This window comes from Catharus ustulatus, chromosome 2, assembly GCF_009819885.2.
Source record: "Catharus ustulatus isolate bCatUst1 chromosome 2, bCatUst1.pri.v2, whole genome shotgun sequence".
Classification (NCBI taxonomy): Eukaryota; Metazoa; Chordata; class Aves; order Passeriformes; family Turdidae; genus Catharus; species Catharus ustulatus.
Window position 1 is genome coordinate 27,813,458 of NC_046222.1, and position 22,634 is coordinate 27,836,091.

The 22,634-nt window shown below is 44.7% G+C and overlaps 2 protein-coding genes across 7 annotated transcripts in view; one reads left to right on the forward strand and one right to left on the reverse strand.

Annotated features, from left to right (window-relative positions):
- The window catches only part of STXBP5L (syntaxin binding protein 5L), a 218,184-nt gene that overhangs the window by 190,840 nt on the left and 4,710 nt on the right, over nucleotides 1–22,634 (forward strand). For 4 of the 6 annotated variants that reach the window (XM_033086846.2, XM_033086867.2, XM_033086857.2 and 1 more), the window contains 6 exons: nucleotides 167–337; nucleotides 16,175–16,414; nucleotides 17,959–18,319; nucleotides 19,255–19,420; nucleotides 21,174–21,285; nucleotides 21,648–21,868. In XM_033086846.2, the coding sequence (XP_032942737.1) occupies nucleotides 167–337; nucleotides 16,175–16,414; nucleotides 17,959–18,319; nucleotides 19,255–19,420; nucleotides 21,174–21,285; nucleotides 21,648–21,868 (1,271 nt within the window). The remainder of the gene's footprint in view (nucleotides 1–166; nucleotides 338–16,174; nucleotides 16,415–17,958; nucleotides 18,320–19,254; nucleotides 19,421–21,173; nucleotides 21,286–21,647; nucleotides 21,869–22,634) is intronic. The other 2 variants (XM_033086882.2, XM_033086892.2) reach the window with 1 other exon arrangement.
- Nucleotides 13,369–22,634, reverse strand: part of POLQ (DNA polymerase theta) — a 75,389-nt gene continuing 66,123 nt past the window's right edge. The window contains exon 31 of the transcript XR_006163160.1: nucleotides 13,369–13,430. The gene's annotated coding sequence lies outside the window, so the exon portion shown is untranslated. The remainder of the gene's footprint in view (nucleotides 13,431–22,634) is intronic.

The following is a 22,634-nucleotide window of genomic DNA, read 5'->3' on the forward strand; positions in this document are numbered from 1 at the left end:
TTAAAGATATAGCGAGTTATTTTTTACATACCTGTGACGGGTTGGTAAAACAAATCACAGAAGATTTGATTTAACCCATTCTCAAGTATCAGAACATACATCTCTCCTCCATTCTGAATCTTGGGAGCTGACACTTAACTTAGCATTTGTTGCATTCACTTTCCAGATCACGTGAATGGTCACTGTACAAGCCCAACATCCCAGAGCTGCAGTTCAGGCAAACGACTTTCCAGTGCGGATGTGTTGAGAGCAAACCGCCGAGGGCCTGGCAGGCCCCCCTTCAGGAAAGCTCAGTCTGCAGCCTGCATGGAGATTTCTCTGCCAGTCACCACAGAAGGTGGGTGGCAATGACTGTTTTGCCAGGTATTTGTGAATTTCTCACCGGGTGCAAAAGGGAGTAAATTCAGCAGGATCCTGATCTTGGTTATTGCCTTGAACTAACTAACACTTTAAACTGTGATTAGGTAATCAGCAACACCATGATCCTAATCCTCCTCTTGTGAGGATGTCCTGGTTTCAAAGACAGGTATTTGCCAAGAAAGGCAGGAATCCCTTCCTGAGATGGAGAGTGGAGATTCCCTCCCTCCAATTTATTATAATTTGGAAATTAAGGGGCTCTCAGGCAAAGATATGTGTTTAGGAATAACAGTTCTCTACTAATATATCTACAAGACAAACAAAAACAGCATCAGCTATGAAAAACAGTGACAAAACAGAATAGTAGCTCAGTTCCAGTCCTTTTTGGCCACAGACACTCTCTTCCTGTGCTCAGTCCCAGTGGTCGGGGCAGGGCAGGTCCCGTGCAGCTGCAGAGGGCTGGGATTATGGCAGCAGAGGCCCAGTGGGAGAAGGGTGGCAGAAGGACTTCCCTCGCTCACTGTGTGGGTCGTGGCACTCAGCTGTGTGCTCAGAGGTGACAGGGTGAGTGGAAAGGCAGCAGTGCAGTGTCTCCAGCAGAGGACCTGGCTCCCGGAGTTGGGATGGCACGAGGTGGAAGCAAGCAGCTCCCCGGACATCGCCCTCCAACCCCGGCAACGAGCAAGAGATCGCCCGATCCCGCCCAACTCTTTGTCCTTAGAGATCACAACCTAGGGTGCAGCCTGACAAGCTCTCTTAGCATAATAATGGGGAAATTTCCAGACCCAGAAAAAAAAAACAAATAAGGGAATAAACCCCAACCCCCAACAGAGGAGCATTTGTATCCTAATATGCCCACCTGCAGAGGTGGCTGCATCAAAGTTACAGCTGGTACCAGTACTCCCTAATTTCCACACCTGTTAATGAAGACAGAGCAAGGGGAATTATATCACCCAGATTATCTACCTTTGTATTTTTAAATGCAAATTGTTTCAAATGCCTTTGTTATTAGTGGCACATGGCTAGAAGTTTGGGGTTTTAATTTTTATGGCAACATAATAGCAAATCTTTTCCTCCACATTAATGACCAATTATGAACATAACGTAACATAACCCTTTCATATACAGTAATTTCACAATTACAAGCCGCACCGATTATAAGCTACACTTCTGGGGTGTCAGCAACGTTTTGTTTTTCCTCCATATATAGGCCGCGCTGGATTGTAAACCGCACTTTCATTCACAGTGAGGATCCGTGTGCAACTTTCGCAAAGTTGCCAATTAGTAACAGAATCGCGGGATCACAGGGTTTACTGGCTTGGCCCTGCTTGGGGCGGCCGCCAGAGAGCAGCCCCAGTCCCGCTCGCCGCTGCTGCCAGGAGGCAGGGGAGTGGTGTGCCCGCCAGTGTCGCCGCGAAGTGGGAGAGGGGCATCCCTGGCTGCTGTCACCGGGATGAGGGAGAGGGGTGTCCCTGGCTGCTGCCACCAGGAGGAGGGAGACGGGCATCCCTGGCTGCTGCCACCGGGAAGAGGGAGAGGGCCGTGCCCGGCCGGTGCCACTGGGAAGTGGGAGAGGGGTGTCCCTGGCTGCTGCCATCGGGAAGAGGGAGAGGGGCGTCCCTGGCTGCTGCTGCTGGGAAGAGGGAGACGGACATGCCCGGCCGGTGCTGCCGGGAAGCGGGAGAGGGGCATCCCCGGCTGCTGCCGCCGGGAAGAGGGAGACGGGTGTCCCTGGCTGCTGCCACTGGGAGGAGGGAGAGGGGCGTGCCCAGCCGGTGCCGCTGCCATGCCCCTGTGGGCCAGGCAGCGCTGCCACTGTGCTGCCACTGCCCCACCCCCCAGGGCCAGGCAGGCTCCGGCTCGGGGCTGCTACTGGCTCAGACTTCTGAGTTGGGAAATTTCCAAAATTTGTTCATATATAAGCCTCTCCTGAATGTAAGCCTCACTTCTGGTTTGGGAGCAAAATTTTAGTCAAAATGGTGCGGCTTATAATCGTGCCACACAAACGTGGTAAATAACACTGCCATGTAACAGCTCCTGATGGAAAATATACCACTGCCACAGTAGTTACTATTGCTGAGTGGTTTTCTTCATTCTGTGTAGTACCAAACTCTTCTGGAATTCTTGTAGGCACACACTACTGCAATATCAGCACTACTTGTACCTGCCATGGCCGCAGTATTACCTAATCCTTTTATCCTTCTTTTCTTCTTCCATCCTCCCAGAGTAAATAGGATCACTGGCAGGCAGAGCCCACCGCCCCCTAAGGTCCCACTCACTCTTGTCTACAAAACACTTAGTAATACAGTGATACTTCAATGGCATGATGTTGCTTTCTGCACACCCATGTCATGAAAGATTCACTTTATGTGGTTCATTGCTAGTTACAATACCTATCAAGTTTAATATAAAAGTGTTATCTCTTTTGGAGATAATCATCTAACTTTCTTTCAGGCTTGAGAAGTAAATTGGATTAATTGACATTTAAAATTCCTATTTAAAAGTATCACTTAAACAGTAAAACTTTCAGTAAAGTTACTGAAATTACTGTTGCAAGAGCAAGCCAGGCAATCTCCAGAGTAATTTATATTAGCACATAATGTGATGGAGTAAGATTGGAGCTTGTCCTTGTGTGTGTGGATTTGTGTACAAGTCACCTTTCAGCAGGTCTGTTGACTAAAATAATTTTCTGATTGTCTGTAGTCTCTCAGTAAAGCAAAGCCTTCTGTCCAGCTTGTCTAAACTATTTTTCAGTTGGTGGTATTAGCTTTTTGAGTTCTAGCTCTACTGCCTGATCTACCTGGAATGATTGACATTCCACTGTTCTTCATATACCTTGAATTTCTAGACATACTGTTCTGACAAGTGCTTTGATGTTTTTCTAAAGGTTTTTCTACTAAATGATATGGTGGAAGGTGGTACAATACTTTAAAGATTCTTATTCTGGGTGAGGGAAAAGGAAGAGGAGAAGTTAAAAGATTTGAGAAAGAAGAATATGCTGAAAATGAGAATTCTCTCTGTAATGTGAAAATGGCTTTGATCAAAATCTTCTGGTTGAATTGTTCCAAAATAAAATGAAAAGATTCCCCTCTTTGCTGAGAATGTATTGGCTACTTAGGAGCATATGCTGCAACAAACAATAGATGTATTCCCAAGAAATTATTTCCTTTATTTTTATATTCTCACGAGGTGAATCAAGATACATATTTTTTGTCCTTTCTAGAAAGGTAGCATTTCAGGTTAGAATTTAGTAGATTTTATTATTCTACCAGAGATAAATTTTGATTAGAGTTTGCTATCTCAGAAGGTCTTCTTAGACATTAAAAAAAGCATGTGCCTTTGTATGGGAGTAAATGGTTCTTGCCTTTTTTAAGCTTGTCTCCAAGGCACTGATAATACTTGGAGATTTTTTTTAATAATGCTTCCAGTTCCTGCTCTTTACAACCTCTTCTAATTATTTGATTTAAAAGAGAATACATTTTGGTAAATAATCATAAGATATATATTAGAATAATAAATGGATCCTCTCTCTTTGCATTGGAGTTATAACTTTACTTACTCAAATCTGACCTCCTGGTACAATAGGAACTGTGTTTCCAGCATTTTCATCAACTCTATTTTCAACAAACTTTCATACAATAAATTCTTCTGACTTCATTCCAGTGAGCTGATTGTCAAGATTTTGCTGACTTTCACCTCTTTACTTCTGCAGAAGGATTCCTAATATAGACAAACATTTTTGAAGAATGTCTTTGCAATGATGAATCATAGGAAGGAAATGGGGGAGGGGGAGGGTAGGGCAGGGTAGTTGTCTTATTGTCTGCTGGTTGAAATATTGCAAACTACTCTGATTCATACAGTGCTGATATTTCTCCCACAATCATAGCAGAATAATTCAAAAGCCAAGTCACAGTAACAGAGGAGTGGTACATCATTACTGTTACTGCCTAGACCTATGTTTTTCCTAGTCTCCTCATCCTCCTCTTTTATGCTTTTTGAAACGTTGCATGTTGTCTCAGTATCTTCTGCTTTCATAAATGCACGACTCTCATGGCTGTAGTAAAAAAATCTATAGTTTCTCAATATTCTATATCTAATTTTAGCAAAAAAATTGAACCTTGCAAATTCTCAATAGTGTATTTACAGGGAAGTGTGGTTTTAAGGAAGTGATTTTTTTTTATGTGAAACACTGCAACTGGTTGCCTACAGAGGTGATGGATGCCCCATACCTGGAAACATTCAAAGTCAGATTGGACAGGGCTCTGAGAAACCTGACCTAGTGGAAGCTGTCCCTGTTTATTGCAGGTGTGTTGGAACCAGATGACCTGTAAAGGTTCCTTCCAGCCCAAACTACTCTATGATTCCATCATCACTGATTCTAAACAACCTTGTTTTCACATACTTTTGATTAAGCAGTGTATTTCTTGAGATGATATAAGAATTCATTGGCATTTTAAACAAACCCACAAATACAGGAAATTCCATTGCTGAGCTTCTAAAATCTAAACTTCAAGTCCCTTTTGAAAAGAAGTTTTTTGAGATTTCAGGAGTTAGTGTTTATATTTCTTTGATAAGGCTTTCTTGCACAGAGTATAAATCACGTTTTTTATTATCAAGTTAACATAGTGCTCTTAAACAGTAATAAAAAATACACATGAATGCAAATTGTTCTTAGCCAATAAAATCCTTACAGAGATTCTGACCCTTGATAACATTCTGTAGAATGAGAATGCATTTTGTCTCCAAGCATAGTGGATTTCTTTGAGGGCTGTAGCCATTTGCACTGCTCATGTATTGGTCTGTTCCAGCTCTGGGTTCTAACTAGGACCCAATGTTTTCTGCAGGTCTTCACAGAAACACTGAAATAAGGATTACAGTAAATTCACGAATACAAGCCGCACTGAGTATAAGCCGCATCTCTGGGTGTTGGCAAATATTTCAGTTTTTGTCCATAGATAAGCCGCACACGAATATAAGCCGCTCTGTCGTTCGCAGCGAGGACCCGCGTGCAATTAGTAACAGAACCGCGGGAGGGCGGGGTTTACTGGCTGAGCTAAGGCTGTGCAGGCTCGGCCCACTAGGGGCCGCTGACGGGGCAGCCCGGTGCTGCCGCTCGGGGCCGGCCGCCGCTGCCACTGGGCTCGGTCACCCCGGGTTGGCGCTGCCCCGCGGTGGCAGGCAGGGACGGAGATTCCCCCGCTCCTACGGCAGCGGCGGCGGGTGGGGACGGAGCTTTCCCGCGCCCGTGGCGCCGGCGGCGGGCGCGGACAAAGCACCCCGCCTCCTCCCCGAGCCGCGGCAATGGCGGCGCGCACTTCCCGCCCCCCCCCGGGCCGCGGCAATGGCGGCGCGGGGCTCCCGCCGGCTCCCCGAGACGCGGCAATGGCGGCGCGCACTTCCCCCCCCCTCCCCGGGCCGCGGCAATGGCTGCGCAGGGCTCCCGTCAGCTCCCGGAGCCGCGGCAATGGCGGCGCCCCCCCCCCGTCGGCTCCCCGGGCCGCGGCAATGGCGGCGCGGCCCCCCCGCGTCCTCCCCGAGCCGCGGCAATGGCGGCGCCCCCCCCCCGTCGGCTCCCCGAGCCGCAGCAATGGCGGCACCCCCCCTCCCCCCCTCCCCTGGGCTGCAGCAGAGGAGGGAAGAAGAGAGCTCTCCCGCCTCTCTCCCCGCCCCCCTTGGTGCCTGCAGGGAGCCAGGGCAACACGGTAACACTGTAACAATTGCGAAATGCCGGCTTTTACTGGCCGGTGCTTGGCTCGGCACTCTGGCTGGCACGTCTGGGGTTGTAAATGTCAGAAAATTATTAATATATTAGCTGCACCCGACTATTAGCCGCACTTCCGGGTTTCCACCAAAATTTTTGTCAAATTGCTGCGGCTTGTATTCGTGAAATTACTGTACATTTTTGTTTAGCTTCCTGGGGAAAATGCATGGCTCAACTGGCTTGCCTTCTGTACTGTGCCACAGACCCAAAATAGTCCATCTCAGCCTAAGAGCTAACATCGTCATTTTTAAACCCACAGAGATCCCAATCTGATCCAGATTTGCAGTGCAGATTAACAGACCCCAAACAGATCCTGCTCTTTTTTTCTGCATAGGAAAACAAAATATGTATTTCATTTGAATTTTTAATTGCAATTTTAGATTAAAGAAAACCCCAAATTAAAGAAAACAGTGGCATTAAAGAATAAGAATAAAATTGCTGTGGGAGGGGAGCTCAGTATGGTTGTACTTGTGTAGCTGGTGGGTACGTGGATGTGTGCACAGATACACGTGCTGGCACACATTTCTCCTTGCTTTGTGTGTTAGTGGAAGTCTTTCAGATTCGATACTTCTTGGTTATTGATTTATTTTTTTTCATTTTAACTGATCCAGTATACTCTCATACCTGAAGTTTTTCTTTTGTCTATATGGATAGGATGACTACAGTTATTCAGGGATAAGTTGTTCTTGCATCTGGATGATTTTGTCCAATTTGTTTTGGAAAAACACAGTATTTGCTATATATTATATAATTTAAATTATTTTTTATTCATCAAAAGTATTTTTGAAAATTACCATTTAAAAATCCTTTTAGATAGCCTGATGGAAACTTCCAGATAAGTTTAGTGTCCTGTAGCTGAGGTCTTGAAACATAATACCAAGTAGTAATCTTAGAAAAAAGGCCACTGCCTGAGGAAGCAGACTCACCTGGTGTCGTGCTGAGCATTGCAGTGTTTGCTGTGTAATTTATATAAAATTTATATAAATTTTTCTCCTGTCACTTATGGCTGTGCTGTTAAGCCATCTCCAGCAGTGCTGTATCCATAACATATTGGATTTTTTTGCACTGGATGAGTAAATGTGGCTGTGAGGTTTGCTTGCCATGTAGCAAGGGTAGAAGAGGGAGGTTTCCGTTTTAATCACTGGCTCTTCTTATTCTTGAGTCTCTTTAGTCTGAAGCCCTCATGTGAATGTCAGATAGGTAATGATGGCCAAGAGGATGGTTGGCATAGTTTTTAAGGCAGTGCTTGCTAGGCCTCCAAGGAAACAGAAAAAAAAACCTGGTTGCTTGATCTAGAAAAATATTGGGAAAAAAGCACAAAATTATTCAAATGCATGGCAGGGTACTGCAGAGAGGAAGGGAATAGTCAACTGTCTGCATCTCTTGAGAAAAGGACAGGACATAAATTACTAAGGCAGAAGCCTGACTTAAGAAAGACAGTTGGGGATTCATTTTGATCACAAGAGTAGTTAACTGCAGAAATTAATTCTCTGAGGATGTTATTGCTTCTCTGCCAGGTTTTCAGAACAGCTCATGTTATCCAGCACATTCCTTTTGCCAACACTCTCCATATTGCAGAGTGGATAATTTCTGGTAAACTTCCTTGCCTGAGCAGTCAAGCCAGAGTGATGCTTACCTGATTCCCTGGACATGGCACAACAGCCCTGGGCCACACTTCATGAGGCCCCTCATTGCCATGGCTTTTCACAGCTGGACTTTCATAGCACATGGAAAAGCCCTTAGCTTGATTGATTGATTGATTGATTGATTGATTGATTGATTGATTGATTGATTGATTGATCAGGGAGAGGTTGATGGTGTTGGTTCTTCCCGTAAATCACTTCAATTTTGATAGCGTTTGAAGTTTATTTGCCATCAGTGTAATTGGTAAGACTTGTATGGCAGGAAAAAACACTAACTTCTGTTTGTCACGATATTTCTTGTCTGTGCAGAGGAGCAAATAAAAATGTTGCAGAGAGGACTTGTTCTAGATCTAAAAAGTGTGTTTCTTACTTGCCTTGGAGTACATTTTCTGTTAGGTTCCACTAGGATTGAATTGATTTCTTATGAGAATCTGCAAATTTTCCTTGTTTTCAAAACAACTGACTCAATGAAAATATTGTTGTTCTTACAGTCACTGAATGTCTAGTGATAATGATTTGATAATCATAATGATGATTTGATTCCAGGTGAAGCTAGTTTCCCACTGTACTCTAGGCATATTGAATTTGAGTTATGCCCTGTGTACTCAAATTTAGATTTTTTTACTTGCTAGCCATCACTTCAGATCACATCCCTTGGCCTGCCTCTTCCACTCCAGTGCCCCTGGAGGTTCAGGTTTTGCAGATCTCTGAACTTTCACCCAATGACAGCCTGGGGATGAAGCTGAGGTCCCCAGCACCATGGGTACCGAGGTGAGAAAGGAGTGGAGGCAGATCTATTGCCATGCCATGGCTTCATTATCTTCCATTATGCCTTTTATCCCCACCTTATCCTTGGATACTTCCATGTATAAAAGTTATGCAAGCAATTATTTCATGAACTGTCAGTGTTATGAAGGATGCTTCAGCAGAAAGGATAGTTCAGGCTGGGGTTTCAGTTCTAGAGAATTGTGATGTATTTGATGCAAAAACATGTGTCCAAGCTCATAAGCTAAGTCCAAATTGAGCTTTTAGTGATGTTAATATAAAGACAGTTTGCTTGGGTAAGTCAAAGGAAGTGATTCATACAATTAAATATGGAAGTCTGATAGATTCTTACTGCAAAGATCTTTTGCATTTTAATAGAAATTATTTCTACTTTTTCAACATGGAGAATAATTCTTCCCTGACAGTTCCCTTCTGTTTTTAAAACTTACTAAACTAAAACATAAACCTCAACTTTACTATATTCTGGAAATTCCAAAGATCCAGGTCTTGCATATATTTTCTCTTTCAAGCTTTTATTTGCCATCCATTCCATCAGTGTTGTATCAGTGGGAATTCCATGAAACCTTTCAGGTTACACTGCCTTAACTGTAGCAACTTCAGGGCAATACATTTCAGAACTTTCTCTAGGGAGGGTCAAGCATCCACCTGTGGTGAGATCCATGAGAGCACAGACACATGGTTGGAATGCTCTGCAAGCTGCATATCTACAGCATAGTGTTAGGGAAAATTGCCATCAGTACTATATTTGATCTCTGTTTCCCTGTGATGTTAGCTGTGCACAAATTCATGCTGTAAGTATAATTCTTTTACTGTATATTTCCCTTGACATTTGAAGCTTAGAATGCTTTCCTGACTACATAATTTTGAAAGTGACAGATTTCTCTTAAAATGTAAGATGATGCTCTGAAACTGGCAAATGTTTTAAATTGTTCCATTGGCCCCTGTTAGGTTTCCCTGCTGTTTGGGATTAAAACTTTTAGAGTTCTCCAAGCGAGGAGAATATAAATCATTCCACTTTTTTTTTTCCAGAATATATTGATTTCCATATCAAAAGGTCAACTTTTGTATATATTTCATAAACAGATCAATTACTCATTACTTTAAAACCAGGAAAGAATCTATAAATAGCATCCAAGACACTGGCAATCAATTGCAAAACTCTTCAGTAATGAATGTAAATATTTGCAATGAAAATGTTGTTTATCACCAGTATTTTCATACCTCTTAACAAGTGATACTTCTATTTTCCTGATTCCTGACCTCATAAAGAAAATCACTTTATGTTAATCCTAATTCCACTGTTTTATAAAAATCCCAGTAACAATTTCCTTGCAGATATGATATGTGAGGATGTGTTCCCCTTACAAATTTTGGTGCAGCTGAGAATAGACAAGTCAGGATATTCCCCAGAGCACAGCATACATGTGGGGTTTTTTAATTCCATGGGAAAGTGAAGTTATTCTGGTTTTATTTGTGCTAACCAAAAAGAAGTTAAAAGAAAAAAAAATCTGGGCAGTCTCTGCTCTGTACAGGTGGCAGTTGAAAGACATGCAACCATTTACTCAAAGGATCTTTTAAATTCTCAGAAAACCCCAAACCCTAAATTAAATCTTCCCCTAGACACCAGTGCACAGTAGCGGGACACTGCCAGGCAAGGAAGAGCCTGGGACAGCTGCTCAGGGCTGCTTTTGTATAAATATTCTAATGGTGTTTGACTTGGTCCTTTCTGTCCTTTTTCAATACGTGTGCCTTTATGGCAGTGGGTTGCATTCCTAGTGCTCCAGCACTTCCATGGGATCAGAACATCCTCTCACGATGACCAGCGCTGACTGCTCTCACACGGGTGAACAAAGGGAAGACTCAAAAGCACCAGCTTCCTTTTTAACCTGTGCATGCATTGAAGTGTCCTGTGCATTTTTCCAAGAGGTGGGAAGCAACTCAGAGGAGGTTTGGTTGCTTTCAAGACATAAAACCTTTGTATGCTGCTGGCTCATCACACAAATTTAACAATCAGTCTAGTGTCACAAAGGAAGTTGGTTCCTGAGTTTCCATGTGCAGCTCATTAACCCAAACCGTGCATTGGATGGGGCTGAGTGAAAATATTTTTAAGTAAGCAGGGCTATTCTTCAGACAGCAGTGGTGTTTATTCTGTGTGGCCTTGACTCATGGAATGCAGCTTTTTGAAATGCACTGACTGTAGGTAACAATTCTTTAGCTCAGAGCTGTTCATCATCCCAAATTACAGTCACTACTTAGCTCTCAAGGGCCACTGGATCCCTCTGATGGTGCTCTCTGCTGCCAGCTGCAGAAACAGCCTGGAGACCTATATAGGAGAAAAGGCAAGAAATCTGGGTGTGTGAGAAGAAGAGGGAAAAGGATGTGGTAGTCTGAGGGGCTGTGTGGGACCTAATGGATCCTGGGAGTTGGATATGTGCCTCTCAGAAAAAAGGGAATACTGGGCTTCCTTAAAGCAGGAAGCAATCTGGAGACTGGAGCACATTTATGAGACAGTGCCATGTAGCAGGATGTTCTCCAGAGAAGAAGACAGAAACTTCTGAGGAGCTTCTCACAGGTGTGTCCTGTGAGTCCTGTCCCCTCATTGAAGCAGAGTCCAAATCAACTTTGGCCTATGTTACATGGAAGTTGTCCTAGTTCACACTCCTGCAGAAAGCTGTGGCAGCTGACATTCTTGCTACACACATCATGCAGAGTGAGAAAAGGAAAATAAAACAGTGTCTTGGTTTAGTTTAGATTTGCCAATTTTAATATACTCAATTTTTCTTTGAGATAGGATTTAGGAGCAAAAACAAGGCAAGACTAAAACTTAAAGGGGTATAAAGAAGAAATTTATTAATAACACAGAGAAAAAAAAAATAAATATGGAATAAGATTTTAAGATCACTCCCTCCTCCCCCCACTTCCTACATTTTTTAACAACAAGATACAGAGACACTTCAGTTAGTCTTTCACTTAAACAATCATTTCAGTTTACTTCAGAGAGAGAAGTTCCTTCTTGTTTTGGCTATAGGGATTTTTTCCAAGAAAAGAATAAAGTTTTCTTGTGTCTTCACCTTCACGATTTTCATCTGCCCAGGAAAATTTGCAAATTGTGAAACTCCTCCCATCTTCACAGCCTTCCCAGAGCTGTGTTTGTGGGCTATGTCAAACTGATGGGGTATTACCTTTAAGGGCAAGCTGTTCAAAGGCTTCTCTTCATCTCTTTTTCTCATGAAATGTCTCTGTTCATCTTTCTATTTTCCAAAACAGAGACCCCCCCATTACCTCAGGGCAAAGGATCCTTTTCTTAAACACTTCAACCCCCCCATGTGTTTTTTCCACAATTTATAGAAATTTTCAGTGAAGTTCAGTCCACGCCACAGCTTACAAACAAAAAGGTTTTTTCAGCCAACTTTCAGGGCATCTCCTCAATCTCTTCCCATGTGGAAACTGGTTCTTACTTCACTGACTTTAGTGTATTTTTTCTGCTCTATTCCATTTTACTCAAAGGAGGATAGGAGTTCTGCAAATCTTATCTGAGCATTGGAGGAGTAAAAATTTCACACAGTAGGTGCAGGAACTGGGCCAGGCCATGCTGGAACCGTGTCAAGATCTCAGGTCGCACTAACGGAGGCTTCTCCTCCCCAAGGCTGCTCCAAGCCGCAGTAAGGGCTTCTCCATCTCTCTCTCCACTGGCCATCAGGGCCCCGGTCATAAAAAACGGGGCCCAGCGGCTCCCAAGCCCACCCCTGCCCAGCCAGGCCACATGGCAAAGCCAGGCCGGGCTGGAGCCAGGCCGAGTGTTACCTGCTTAAAATCCAGAATTCAAAAAATAGCTTTTCACTTTTACCGATGTAATTCATACAGGCAAAGTAACTTTGTAATTGGTTTCCCAGGCTGTCAATTATTAAAACAGTTTTTCAATTAGTCCCAGCAACTCTCAGAAGAAGTTCTCACACAGAAAAACCCTTTTGTGTGCGTGTGTACCCTTCTCCTAGGTAACTTCCATGCAAAACCAGCACAAACAGAAAATCTGGAATATGGTGCTTGGATTAAGGATTGGCAGATCAACTTTGACAAGATGGGATGTCATTTTAAGACATAGAAATCATACTAGGAAAGGATTTGGAAAATTTTTTAAACTTTCCAAGGAAAGTGCTTTTGTGTTTCCCCAGGGGTGCTTTCTAGATGAAGGATTTGGGGTAGAACATCTTTGAGAAAAGAGTCCCAGGGAACAATTAACTAAATTTTATCCTGAAATCTAGGAAGAGGAGAGATTTCTATCTTGCTTTAGAGCCAGCCAATAAAGTCACATAGCAGTTGCAGACTTTACTGTTCAGATATGTTTAATGACATCAAATCTTGGCATATGTCTTGCTCATCTTTAGAATTTTAGTTTGAGTAGTGTATTTAATAAAAAATGGCACAGTATGTTCCCAAAAGTGTCCTAAAGATTATATCTGTTAGTGTCAGTTGTGCAGAAATGTATTAGTTAACTGTACTGCACAGGAGTGAAGAACATTTCTTGTTAATCTGGGGAGGAAGAAAGCTTGATGACATGCAAATGGCACATCATATATTTTAAGTTCTGTATATGTTGCCTACACTAACTGCATTTTTCCTTTCAACATCTTTCTTAGCTTGAGCAGCACCATTTTTGAATTTTATGTGACTGTGATACACCTGTTAAAGAGAAGATTAATTAGCATAATAATAGCATTTTTAATTAATAGCATTTTTATTAAAGATTAGGTTCCCTTTGGGAGAATATATATATATATATATATATATATGGAGCCCTGATGATTTCTGTCTTGAAATTACTGTCTTCCTTTCTTTACCTGGTAGCTGTCAGTGCTCAGGAAGGAGCTGGGCCAACTTGTTTCCTGCAAGAGGAGTACAAAGTGCTTGTGGTTATGGGATACACTAATTATTAAGGTATTAACAGCTATGTCTGTGAATGTCAACAATCCCAGTTTATGCAGCTGAGACAGAACTAGAGAGCTACAACAGTGCCTACACAAAAGTGGAAATGGGGCGAGGGCAGCCTTGGGAAGGACAAGTAGACATAAGTTTCTCTTCCATGGGAGTGGAATTAAAGTGCTAGGAGCAGCTGTTGTGTGAAACTCCTCTTCTCTTTGTCATAGGACATAAGGCAGCCCAAGTGTGAAAGAGTAGTGGGAGAATCTGCCCCAACCCTGCGTGTCAACACTTAAGGCAGAAGCACATGCAGAAATACATGGTGTGTTCCAGCAGTGCTTTGCCCTGGTTCTCTCCAGTCTTTCCCAGAGAGTTCTAGTGGAAGGATGACTTTGCACTGAGGAATCTGGGCAGGGGAACACAACAATGCAGTTTGTTGTCCGAGGAAGAGATTCACTGGCAAAACTGCTGCTCTGGTGGAGCACAGGAGCCATCTATACAGTGTGAGGATTAGCTTAGTTTTAAGCTGGAGTAGGTGAGAAAGTACAGTAATTTCACGAATACAAGCCGCAGCAATTTGACAAAAATTTTGGTGGAAACCCGGAAGTGCGGCTAATACTCGGGGGCGGCTAATATGTGAATAATTTTCTGACATTTACAACCCTAGACGTGCCAGCCAGAGTGCTGAGCCAAGCACCTGCCAGTAAAAGCCGGCATTTCGCAATTGTTACAGTGTTACCGTGTTGCCCTGGCTCCCTGCAGGCAGCACGGGGGGCGGGGAGAGAGGTGGGAGAGCTCTCTTCTTCCCTCCTCTGCCGCAGCCCAGGGGAGGAGGGGGGGGTCGCCGCCGTTGCCGCGGTTAGGGGAGAGCGGGGGGGGGGGACGGGGGGCGCCGCCATTGCCGCGGCCCGGGGAGGAGGGGGGGGGGGGGCACTGCCATTGCCGCGGCTCCGGGAGCCGACGGGAGCCCTGCGCAGCCATTGCCGTGGCCCGGGGAGGGGGGGGGAAGTGTGCGCCGCCATTGCCGCGTCTCGGGGAGCTAACGGGAGCCCTGCACAGCCATTGCTGCGGCCCGGGGAGGAGGCGGGGTGCTTTGTCCACGCCCGCCGCCGGTGCCACGGGCGCGGGAAAGCTCCGTCCCTGCCCGCCGCCGCTGCCGTAGGAGCGGGGGAATCTCCGTCCCTGCCTGCCACCGCAGGGCAGCGCCAACCCGGGGTGACCGAGCCCAGTGGCAGCGGCGGCCGGCCCCGAGCGGCAGCACCGGGCTGGGCCACCTGGCCCCGTCAGTGGCCCCTAGTGGGCCGAGCCTGCACAGCCTTAGCTCAGCCAGTAAACCCCGCCCTCCTGCGGTTCTGTTACTAATTGCACGCGGGTCCTCGCTGCGAACGACAGAGCGGCTTATATTCGGGTGCGGCTTATCTATGGACAAAAACCGAAATATTTGCCAACACCCAGAGATGCGGCTTATACTCAGTGCGGCTTGTATTCGTGAATTTACTGTAATCTCCTAATTTTATTCTTCAACCATGGCAGAAACTATTCCTCTTTTTAGACACTTCTATTGGCTCTGAAGAGGTGACTTTCTTCTCAGCTATACAAAGGACAGTTTTGTACCAGATGCAGATCTCCTTCATAATGATAGGTTCAGGAGCAAGACCTTTATCTCAGACGCAGTACCTTCAACTATTTCTTCACCTTCAGTTACAATTGTTGCAAAAGAGCATGTGGGGTTTCCACTTACCTGATCCCATTTTTAACTACATGTTGGTAAAGAGCAGCACTGCTAGAAGTTGTTTTACAAGGGCTATGCAGCATCCAGTTCTACTCCCATCTTCCCTCTGGCTCCTTGACTCTTCAGGAACTTCTTAGCCCTCTGTGTTTTATAGCCTCTGATGATTCTGCTAATGCCAGGAGCTCCCTCAGACAGCTTACTGCTTCCTGCCTGGCACTAGGCAAAGCAAAGCAGAGCTCCTCAGCCTGTTCATTGTTACCTCTCTCTGAAAAGCTCGGAGAGAGTCTCTGTACCTGGTCACTTGCAGTGGGGACACCTTTCTCCAGCTGGCCCTCAATGATGCCTGCTGAAGCTTAGACAGTGCCAGCTCACACTGCAGTTGTTCCCAAGGGCACAGTGCAGTTTCTCACTTCATTCCCTGGGAAGCCAGAGTGGATTTGTACCCTGAGAGACTGGGTTCAGTTCAGCAACAGGTGTCTTTACCCCAGGGAGCAGTTATTAATAGCTTCACAATAAATGATGGCTCTGAATGCAGTGTTAGAACATCCTAGTGATGGCAACAAGAAAGAGCAGGGCACATGTGCTCTGAAGTTGGTAATGGCATCTCCCTTCATTTCCTGCAGCAATGAGATACATGGATTAATTCTAAATGCTTAGGTAACATATGGGTCTAAAATTATTTTGCGCTCTTTAGAACAAGTCCTTTGAGCTAAGGCTGTTGTAAATTCTAATTAGTCCATGCTAATCTCCATAATAGGCAGCTATTTCTAATGCAGATCTAACTGATTATGTCTGTCAGCATTTTCCACACTTATTTATATACTCGCAGCAAGCTTGTATCATGCTGGGGTCAGAATGTTTGTGCAGGTGAAGAAAACTTTATTTTCTGTACTCTGCAGGGAGTCTGTATTTGCTGCAGGCTTGTGCCTGTTCATGGAACACCAATTCATGCCTGTTTGCTTGTATTTATTCGTGCAGAAAATAGGGAAAGTTCCTTCAGCCGTTCCCGAAGCTCCAGCGTGTCCAGTATCGACAGGGACTCAAAGGAAGCAATCACAGCTTTGTACTTCATGGAGTCCTTTGCCCGGAAGAATGACTCTGCTGTTTCCTCCTGTCTCTGGGTCGGAACAGGCCTCGGAATGGTCATAATTCTGTCCCTTAATCTGCCTGCTAGTGATGACTTACGGCAGTCAGAGCCAGTCATGGTGTCACCAAGTGGTGAGAGTGCAGCTCTTTTCCTGTTTTTAATCTGTCTTGGTACAATGAGGCAATAACTGCATGATTTTGTATGGTCTTGTTTTGGTCTAGGGCAAATTTGGGAGGAAACTTTTGAATGGGTTTCTTTTTAGGAAACAGATTTAAGCAGTCCCTCCCCCAACTGGTTCAGGGAAAAATATTTTTTTAGAGAGAAGTGGAAAAAAAACTGTTTATTTAAAAGGCAAAGCACTCCTCAGCACAAAAATGAATAATACTAAACAGTCAAACTTCTTGCTGTTCTGACGAGATGACAAATTCTGAAGAGTCCCTTCCATGGGTTGCACCCCAGCTCGCTCAGTCTGTTCCCAATCCCTCCAGCGCTGGGAAATGTCGTGGCTCAGGCCAGGCCTGGTGGGCCACAGGTGTGAGCTCCTGATGCTCTTCTGGGTTTTCAGTCCAGAGCAGGTTCAAACAAATTTAAGAAAAAGGGAAAAAAACTACAGTCCAGGAAACTCCTTTGCCTCAGCTATCCAGAAAAACTAACTAAAAGCAGAAGAGAGCTCTTTCTTGCTGTCTACTGGCGACTACACCATCTGTGTGAAGAATGTGGGAGAAGCAAGTGCCGTTTTTGAGAATAAACTCTGCGCTTCTCTCCTTCTTTGACTTCTGGAACCAGTCTTAAAGCTGCAGAGCTTAATATTCAACACTAACAGAACAAACAATTTGGGGATACAAGGATTATAAAGTCACTCTAAGACAGGCCTTTGGGGCAGAAATGTCTCAAAAACTCAAGTAGTGGTCACTCACTGAGTGGAAGGCACACAGGTAAAGATGCTCATGAAGGACCAATAACTTCATGGACTGAGATGCTTTGGTTGTGTTAGTTCCAAAGATCCCCTTGTGTAACAGGCAAAGTTATATGTTTCTTGTGAGTACAGGGAAATTAGTGGAGTTCCATCAAATTGTGAAATTACAGTCCTGTTTACAATTCTGTCTGTCATTCTGCAAACAGTTTGGCTGTCTTAGTATCAGAAAGCTGCAGAGAAGCAGAAAGGAGTTCAGGAAAGGAAACAAAAATGTTGACAGGTTGCTGTACCAGGAGAGATCCTTGGCTGAGTGAGTGACAGATGGTGTAGCACAGAGAACAGAGGGTTGAGAGGTCAGGTCTGAGGAGAGGCAGCATGAGCTTAAAAATGGACAAAAAATGGAGAATGCACAGAAGGAGAGGTTTCCCACCCCCATTTTGTTTAGAAAACCAATCTTGAAGGTCACCAGACTTAGAGCAATTTTACTATTGGGGGATAAATATTCTACTAGTATAATGCAGAGATAAACAACAGCATGTATTATATCCATCATTATAGATATCAGCTGTCTGAGACCTTTCCAGTACTGGCAGGCTGTTTGTTCATTTTCTAATGTGGTCAGAAAGAACTGAGCAAGGATGCCTTGTTACCTTGGCTGGATTAATGTGTGTGCTGTGCTTACAAAAGTTGGATGTCAGCTGTACTATGCTGACAACCTGTCTGATTGTGGTGCCAGTGAGAGGAAATTCTGTTCTGCAGGCACCGTCCTGACAATGAAGGGAGCCGTGCTGACCTTCGCGTGCTTGGACTGCATGGGGACATTGACACATCAGCCCTATGAAGTATGGAGGGATCCCTACAGTGCTGATGACGGTGACAAAACAAGGAAAAGGAAACTAGTCATGCAGTCCCCTTCCTCCTCCCAGGATATGGGTGATCATCAATTTGCAGTCATTTGTTCAGAAAAACAAGCCAAAGTCTTCTCATTGCCTTCCCAAACATGTCTTTATGTCCACAACATCACCGAAACGTCCTTTTTATTGCGAGCAGATGTGGTCACCCTCTGTAACAGCGTCTGTCTGGCGTGCTTTTGTGCTAATGGGCACATCATGACACTGAGGTACTTATCTAACTAATCTTGAGGCACAACTAAGCAAAGAGGTGGCAGAGGGCTATCATATTCCACTTGTGTTTGCTCCAGAGTGCCTGATGCTCTGCATTAACTCCCTGGTGGGTGTGTTTAATTCCCTGCTTTGATGCAGCCATACCTGATCCTTGGACTGTCTCCATGTGGGGAGTTAAGACAGGCAGGTGCACAGTAAAGCAAGCTCCTGCTCTTTTCTAGTAATTCACTACCTGTGACAGTTGATGACTGGTGATTTTTAACTATGATAAAAGAAAGCCCTGATAATTTTGCTCAGTTAGGGCGGGTCAGGTAGAAAGGATTCTGTTTATCCTTTGTGAAGTACCAAGTCCCACTCTTGGCACTTCTGAAGATTTTCTGTTCAGAGCACTAGGTTTCCCTTTCCTTGTCCTCTCCCCCAGGGAGCTGACTGTGCCGTAACCCTGTAGTTGTACCCTCACCTTACTGCATCATTTTCCTGGCCAGACCATTTAAATTTGGGAAAGTATTGTCCAAAACAGCAAACCACAAGAAGCTGGAAGACAGCAAAGGCAATGCTGAAGCCTTTGGCCACAGGATGGAAGCAGGGCCCTGCCGGGCCCTTTCCTACAGATGTCCCTGCAGGCCTTGCCCTGCAAATGACCCAGCCACGTGGCACAATCCATATCATGCCACATGCACATCCCATATCCAGACAGTAGCAGTAGCCTTAGGGTCATGGAGACAAGACTGCTGAAACTTCTCCATGCCAGCAAACAAAATACAATGGGAATACAGCATTTTTTATGGCAGAATTTTTCAGCTTAGAGCTGTACTTTAACTGTTGCAGTTATGAAGAGTATAAAATGAAGTGTTGGTTTAAAATGCCAGCACAGAGCAGGTGTACCATGTGTGGCAGCCGGTGGCTAACCCGGGAATCTGCTTCTCCTCAGCTTGCCCAGCCTTCGCCCACTGCTGGACATTAACTATTTGCCTGTCACAGACATGAGGATAGCAAGGACCTTCTGTTTCACTAATGAAGGGCAGGCTTTGTACCTGAGCTCTCCTACAGAGATCCAGCGCCTGACGTACAGCCAGGAGATGTGTGACAACCTGCAGGTAGGGCTCACACCTCACTCTGGTGCCTGTGTATGGGAGGGATGGTGGCCTCATTCATCAGGGGTAAATTTGCCCTGATAAGGACAGTGCTGCAGATCCTTATCTGCAAGAGAGAGAGGTCAGCAGCTCTGTTGTTCTTTGGGCTTTTTCATCCACTGTCACCTGCACCTGGGCAAAAAGTCTTTGCAATGGTAGAGATGGGCTGGTTTGGTTATTTTACAATGAAAATGCAAATGAAAATGTCATTTACTGAAGAGAAGGAATTGTGAGCGGTTACAGGGGGAAACATGAGTAGTAAAAGGGGAAAAAAAAAAAAGAGGGGGAATAAATTCTGGGTTATATAATTAGCAGTGAACCAGAATGGAAGTATAAAAGAAGTGGTCCTGCCAGCACTCATTATGCCCTAGGGAATAACATGTGCTGAGCTGTTCAACTCACATTACAGCACTGTCTGTGTCAAGTCTGAAAAGGCACTTCGAGAAGCGACTATTGCACACCAGCTTTGTGCACCAGATAAGAGACTATTTTGCAAGGAGCCAATTTTATGATAATCAAAAGGTCTGGCTGATGCATCTTAGACTATGGACCTACAGCAAGAGGCTGTTACAAGCTAGATTCTTTTTTTTACCAACCTTAACAGCATCATGCAACTACCAAGCAAAGGGAAATGCAGCCCTTGCTTCTCTGTACTGCTGGACTATGGCTGCTTTTTTCTTGGCTTTTATGCAAAAAAAAGGTTTGCATGGTCATTATATGTGCACAGAAAGCAGATGACCCAGTATCACCTGCTACCTGGGAAAACAAAGCTGGGCTGTATGAGAGCTCCACTTAGGCTCCAAGGGCTGCAGTAATTTTTCTCCCCAGAGCAGGTGACTGTGCAGAGGAGCAGTGACTGTGAGTCACAGTGCTGTCCTCACACTCAGCCCCCAGGAGCGAGCACTATGTGCAGCACAGCTACTGGATCTGCCTGCAGTGGCTTGGCTGAGTGAACACAGAGCTGAGCAACAGGGCAGAAACTGTTCCCAGTGCACACAGAGTTTCAAACATTAATGGGACTGCACACTTTTCCCATCAGTTTTTTTTTCCAGAGATCGAGCTTTTCATGGTACTGCTGCAAATAAATCTGAGCCTGACATTCGTTTGGAGTGACTGCTCTAATGCGTGGCACCAGAGCAGTGCCTTCAGCAGATGTGCTTATTTATCATCGCTGATGGCACACTAACGGGTTGGGGGAAGGTTGTAGGAAGGTAATGAATTTTGTTTAAAAAGAGAAAAATCAACTAAACAACAAACCACCAAACTCTGAAATGCTGGCAAGCACTGAACTCAGGTGTGCTATAAAAAGAAAGCAGGGTCACTGCCCAGCCTGCCTGGGCAATTACTAAAGCAAAATACATAATACACAACAAATTGTTTCTTCAATTATAGTGTCACCTCTGCTATTTCTAACCAAAATGTGGCCTTATCACTGGTATTTTCATTCTGTATTAACTGCAGTTTTTTTCTCTGGTAATAAATATGGAACTGGGCAGTGACAAACCAAGTCCGTTTGAAAGCATGAGTGAGTCTAGTTAGCCCAAGCATTTGTCAGAATACACAAATATTACCTACACCATGCTGTTCACACAACAGACTCTTTTAAAGCTAGTTGATTAGATCCAGTGAACGTGTCTTGTTAATGATAATCAAGAAAACATCTAGAACCACTTTCATCTCACTAACCTTTTACATGGATTTTTTTTGGCTTTACTAGGACATGCTTGGGGATTTGTTTACTCCTGTGGAAACACCAGAAGCCCAAAACAGAGGCTTTCTCAAAGGACTTTTTGGAGGAAGTGGACAAGCTTTTGACAGAGAGGAGCTTTGTGAGTGATTTGTTTGGGGTTTTTTTGGGTAGAAATTAATTCTAGAGATCCCCTGCCCTTGTCATCTAGGAATGGAGCACTACACAATATTTAAATGATTGATGAAAAGAGGAAGTTGACCTAGTCGAGGAAGGGGAGGGTCTTTGTCTGCCATTCCATAACTCCTTCACTTTGGCAGCTACTTTGGATCAGCTGAGTGGGGGGCACATGACTGCAATATAGATGTGATGGCGGCAGAGCAAAGCCACTTGCCCCTCAAATGATGTCACTGCTGCAAGGCTGCAACTCAAGATTGAGGAGCACTGACAGGGCCTGGCCAGGAGCTCATCCCTGTCTCTCTGTCTGTCCATTCTCTTTTGCAGTTGGTGAAGCCACAGCAGGAAAAGCCTCTCGCAGCCTCGCCCAGCACATCCCTGGATCCGGTGGGATTGAAGGCGTGAGAGGAGCTGCAGGTGGGGTCATTGGGGACTTGACTCGTGCGCGTATTGCCCTAGACGAGAGGGGACAGAAGCTGGGTGAGCTGGATGAAAGGACTGCCAGCATGATGGCCAGTGCAGAGGCGTTTTCCAAACATGCACATGAGGTAGGAGCCCTGGCACCCACACCCTGGAACTGGGAACTGTCAATCCTGCGACCCAGCCTTTGCTTCCCTTTAGGAAAGCTAAGTGCCCTTCTCTCCCTTCACCCAGTCCTGATGTTGGAGGTGTGCTCATGTCAACTGGCACAGCATTGTTCCTGCTCCCAAACTATAAGAATGCCAAAAATAAACTGCCATTGCACACCCCTTCCTTTCACGTTTCCAGAAATGAGCATCCATTCTTAGCCTCTGAATTTAGAACGTGGCACTTTCATCTTGCCTTTCTCACTAATTCATTATGATTTGGTTTTTTAAGCCACTTAATGCAGCACATCCATGCAGTAGGGCAGAAAACAGGTAGGTGGATGAGTGTATAGGAACCTTTAGAGATCTTACTGGGAAGAGGAGAACATTACTAGTACAGCCCTGTGGTACTGTTATGTAGAATCGGAATTGCCAGGAATAGGAATAGGAATAGCGTCTGTGCTTGGAGCTGGAAATGGAAAGTTTTCCATCCCATGGTGTTAAGACTGGGAAAAAGAAAGTGATTTTTCTTGAAGATAAAACAGCATCAAAGCATACTTCTCAAAATGCACATTTTTCATTTAACATGCATCACATCTCCAGACAAGACCTTTGCATTTTCCTTGGCTTTTGTAAGTGTGAGGCAGAAAGGACGTGCCCTGAAATGCAAGAAGTTTACATAGTCAGGGCATATCTCCTATGCTCCATAGATAAGTGTCTTTTTTATTCCTATGAAAAGAAAGTTCCT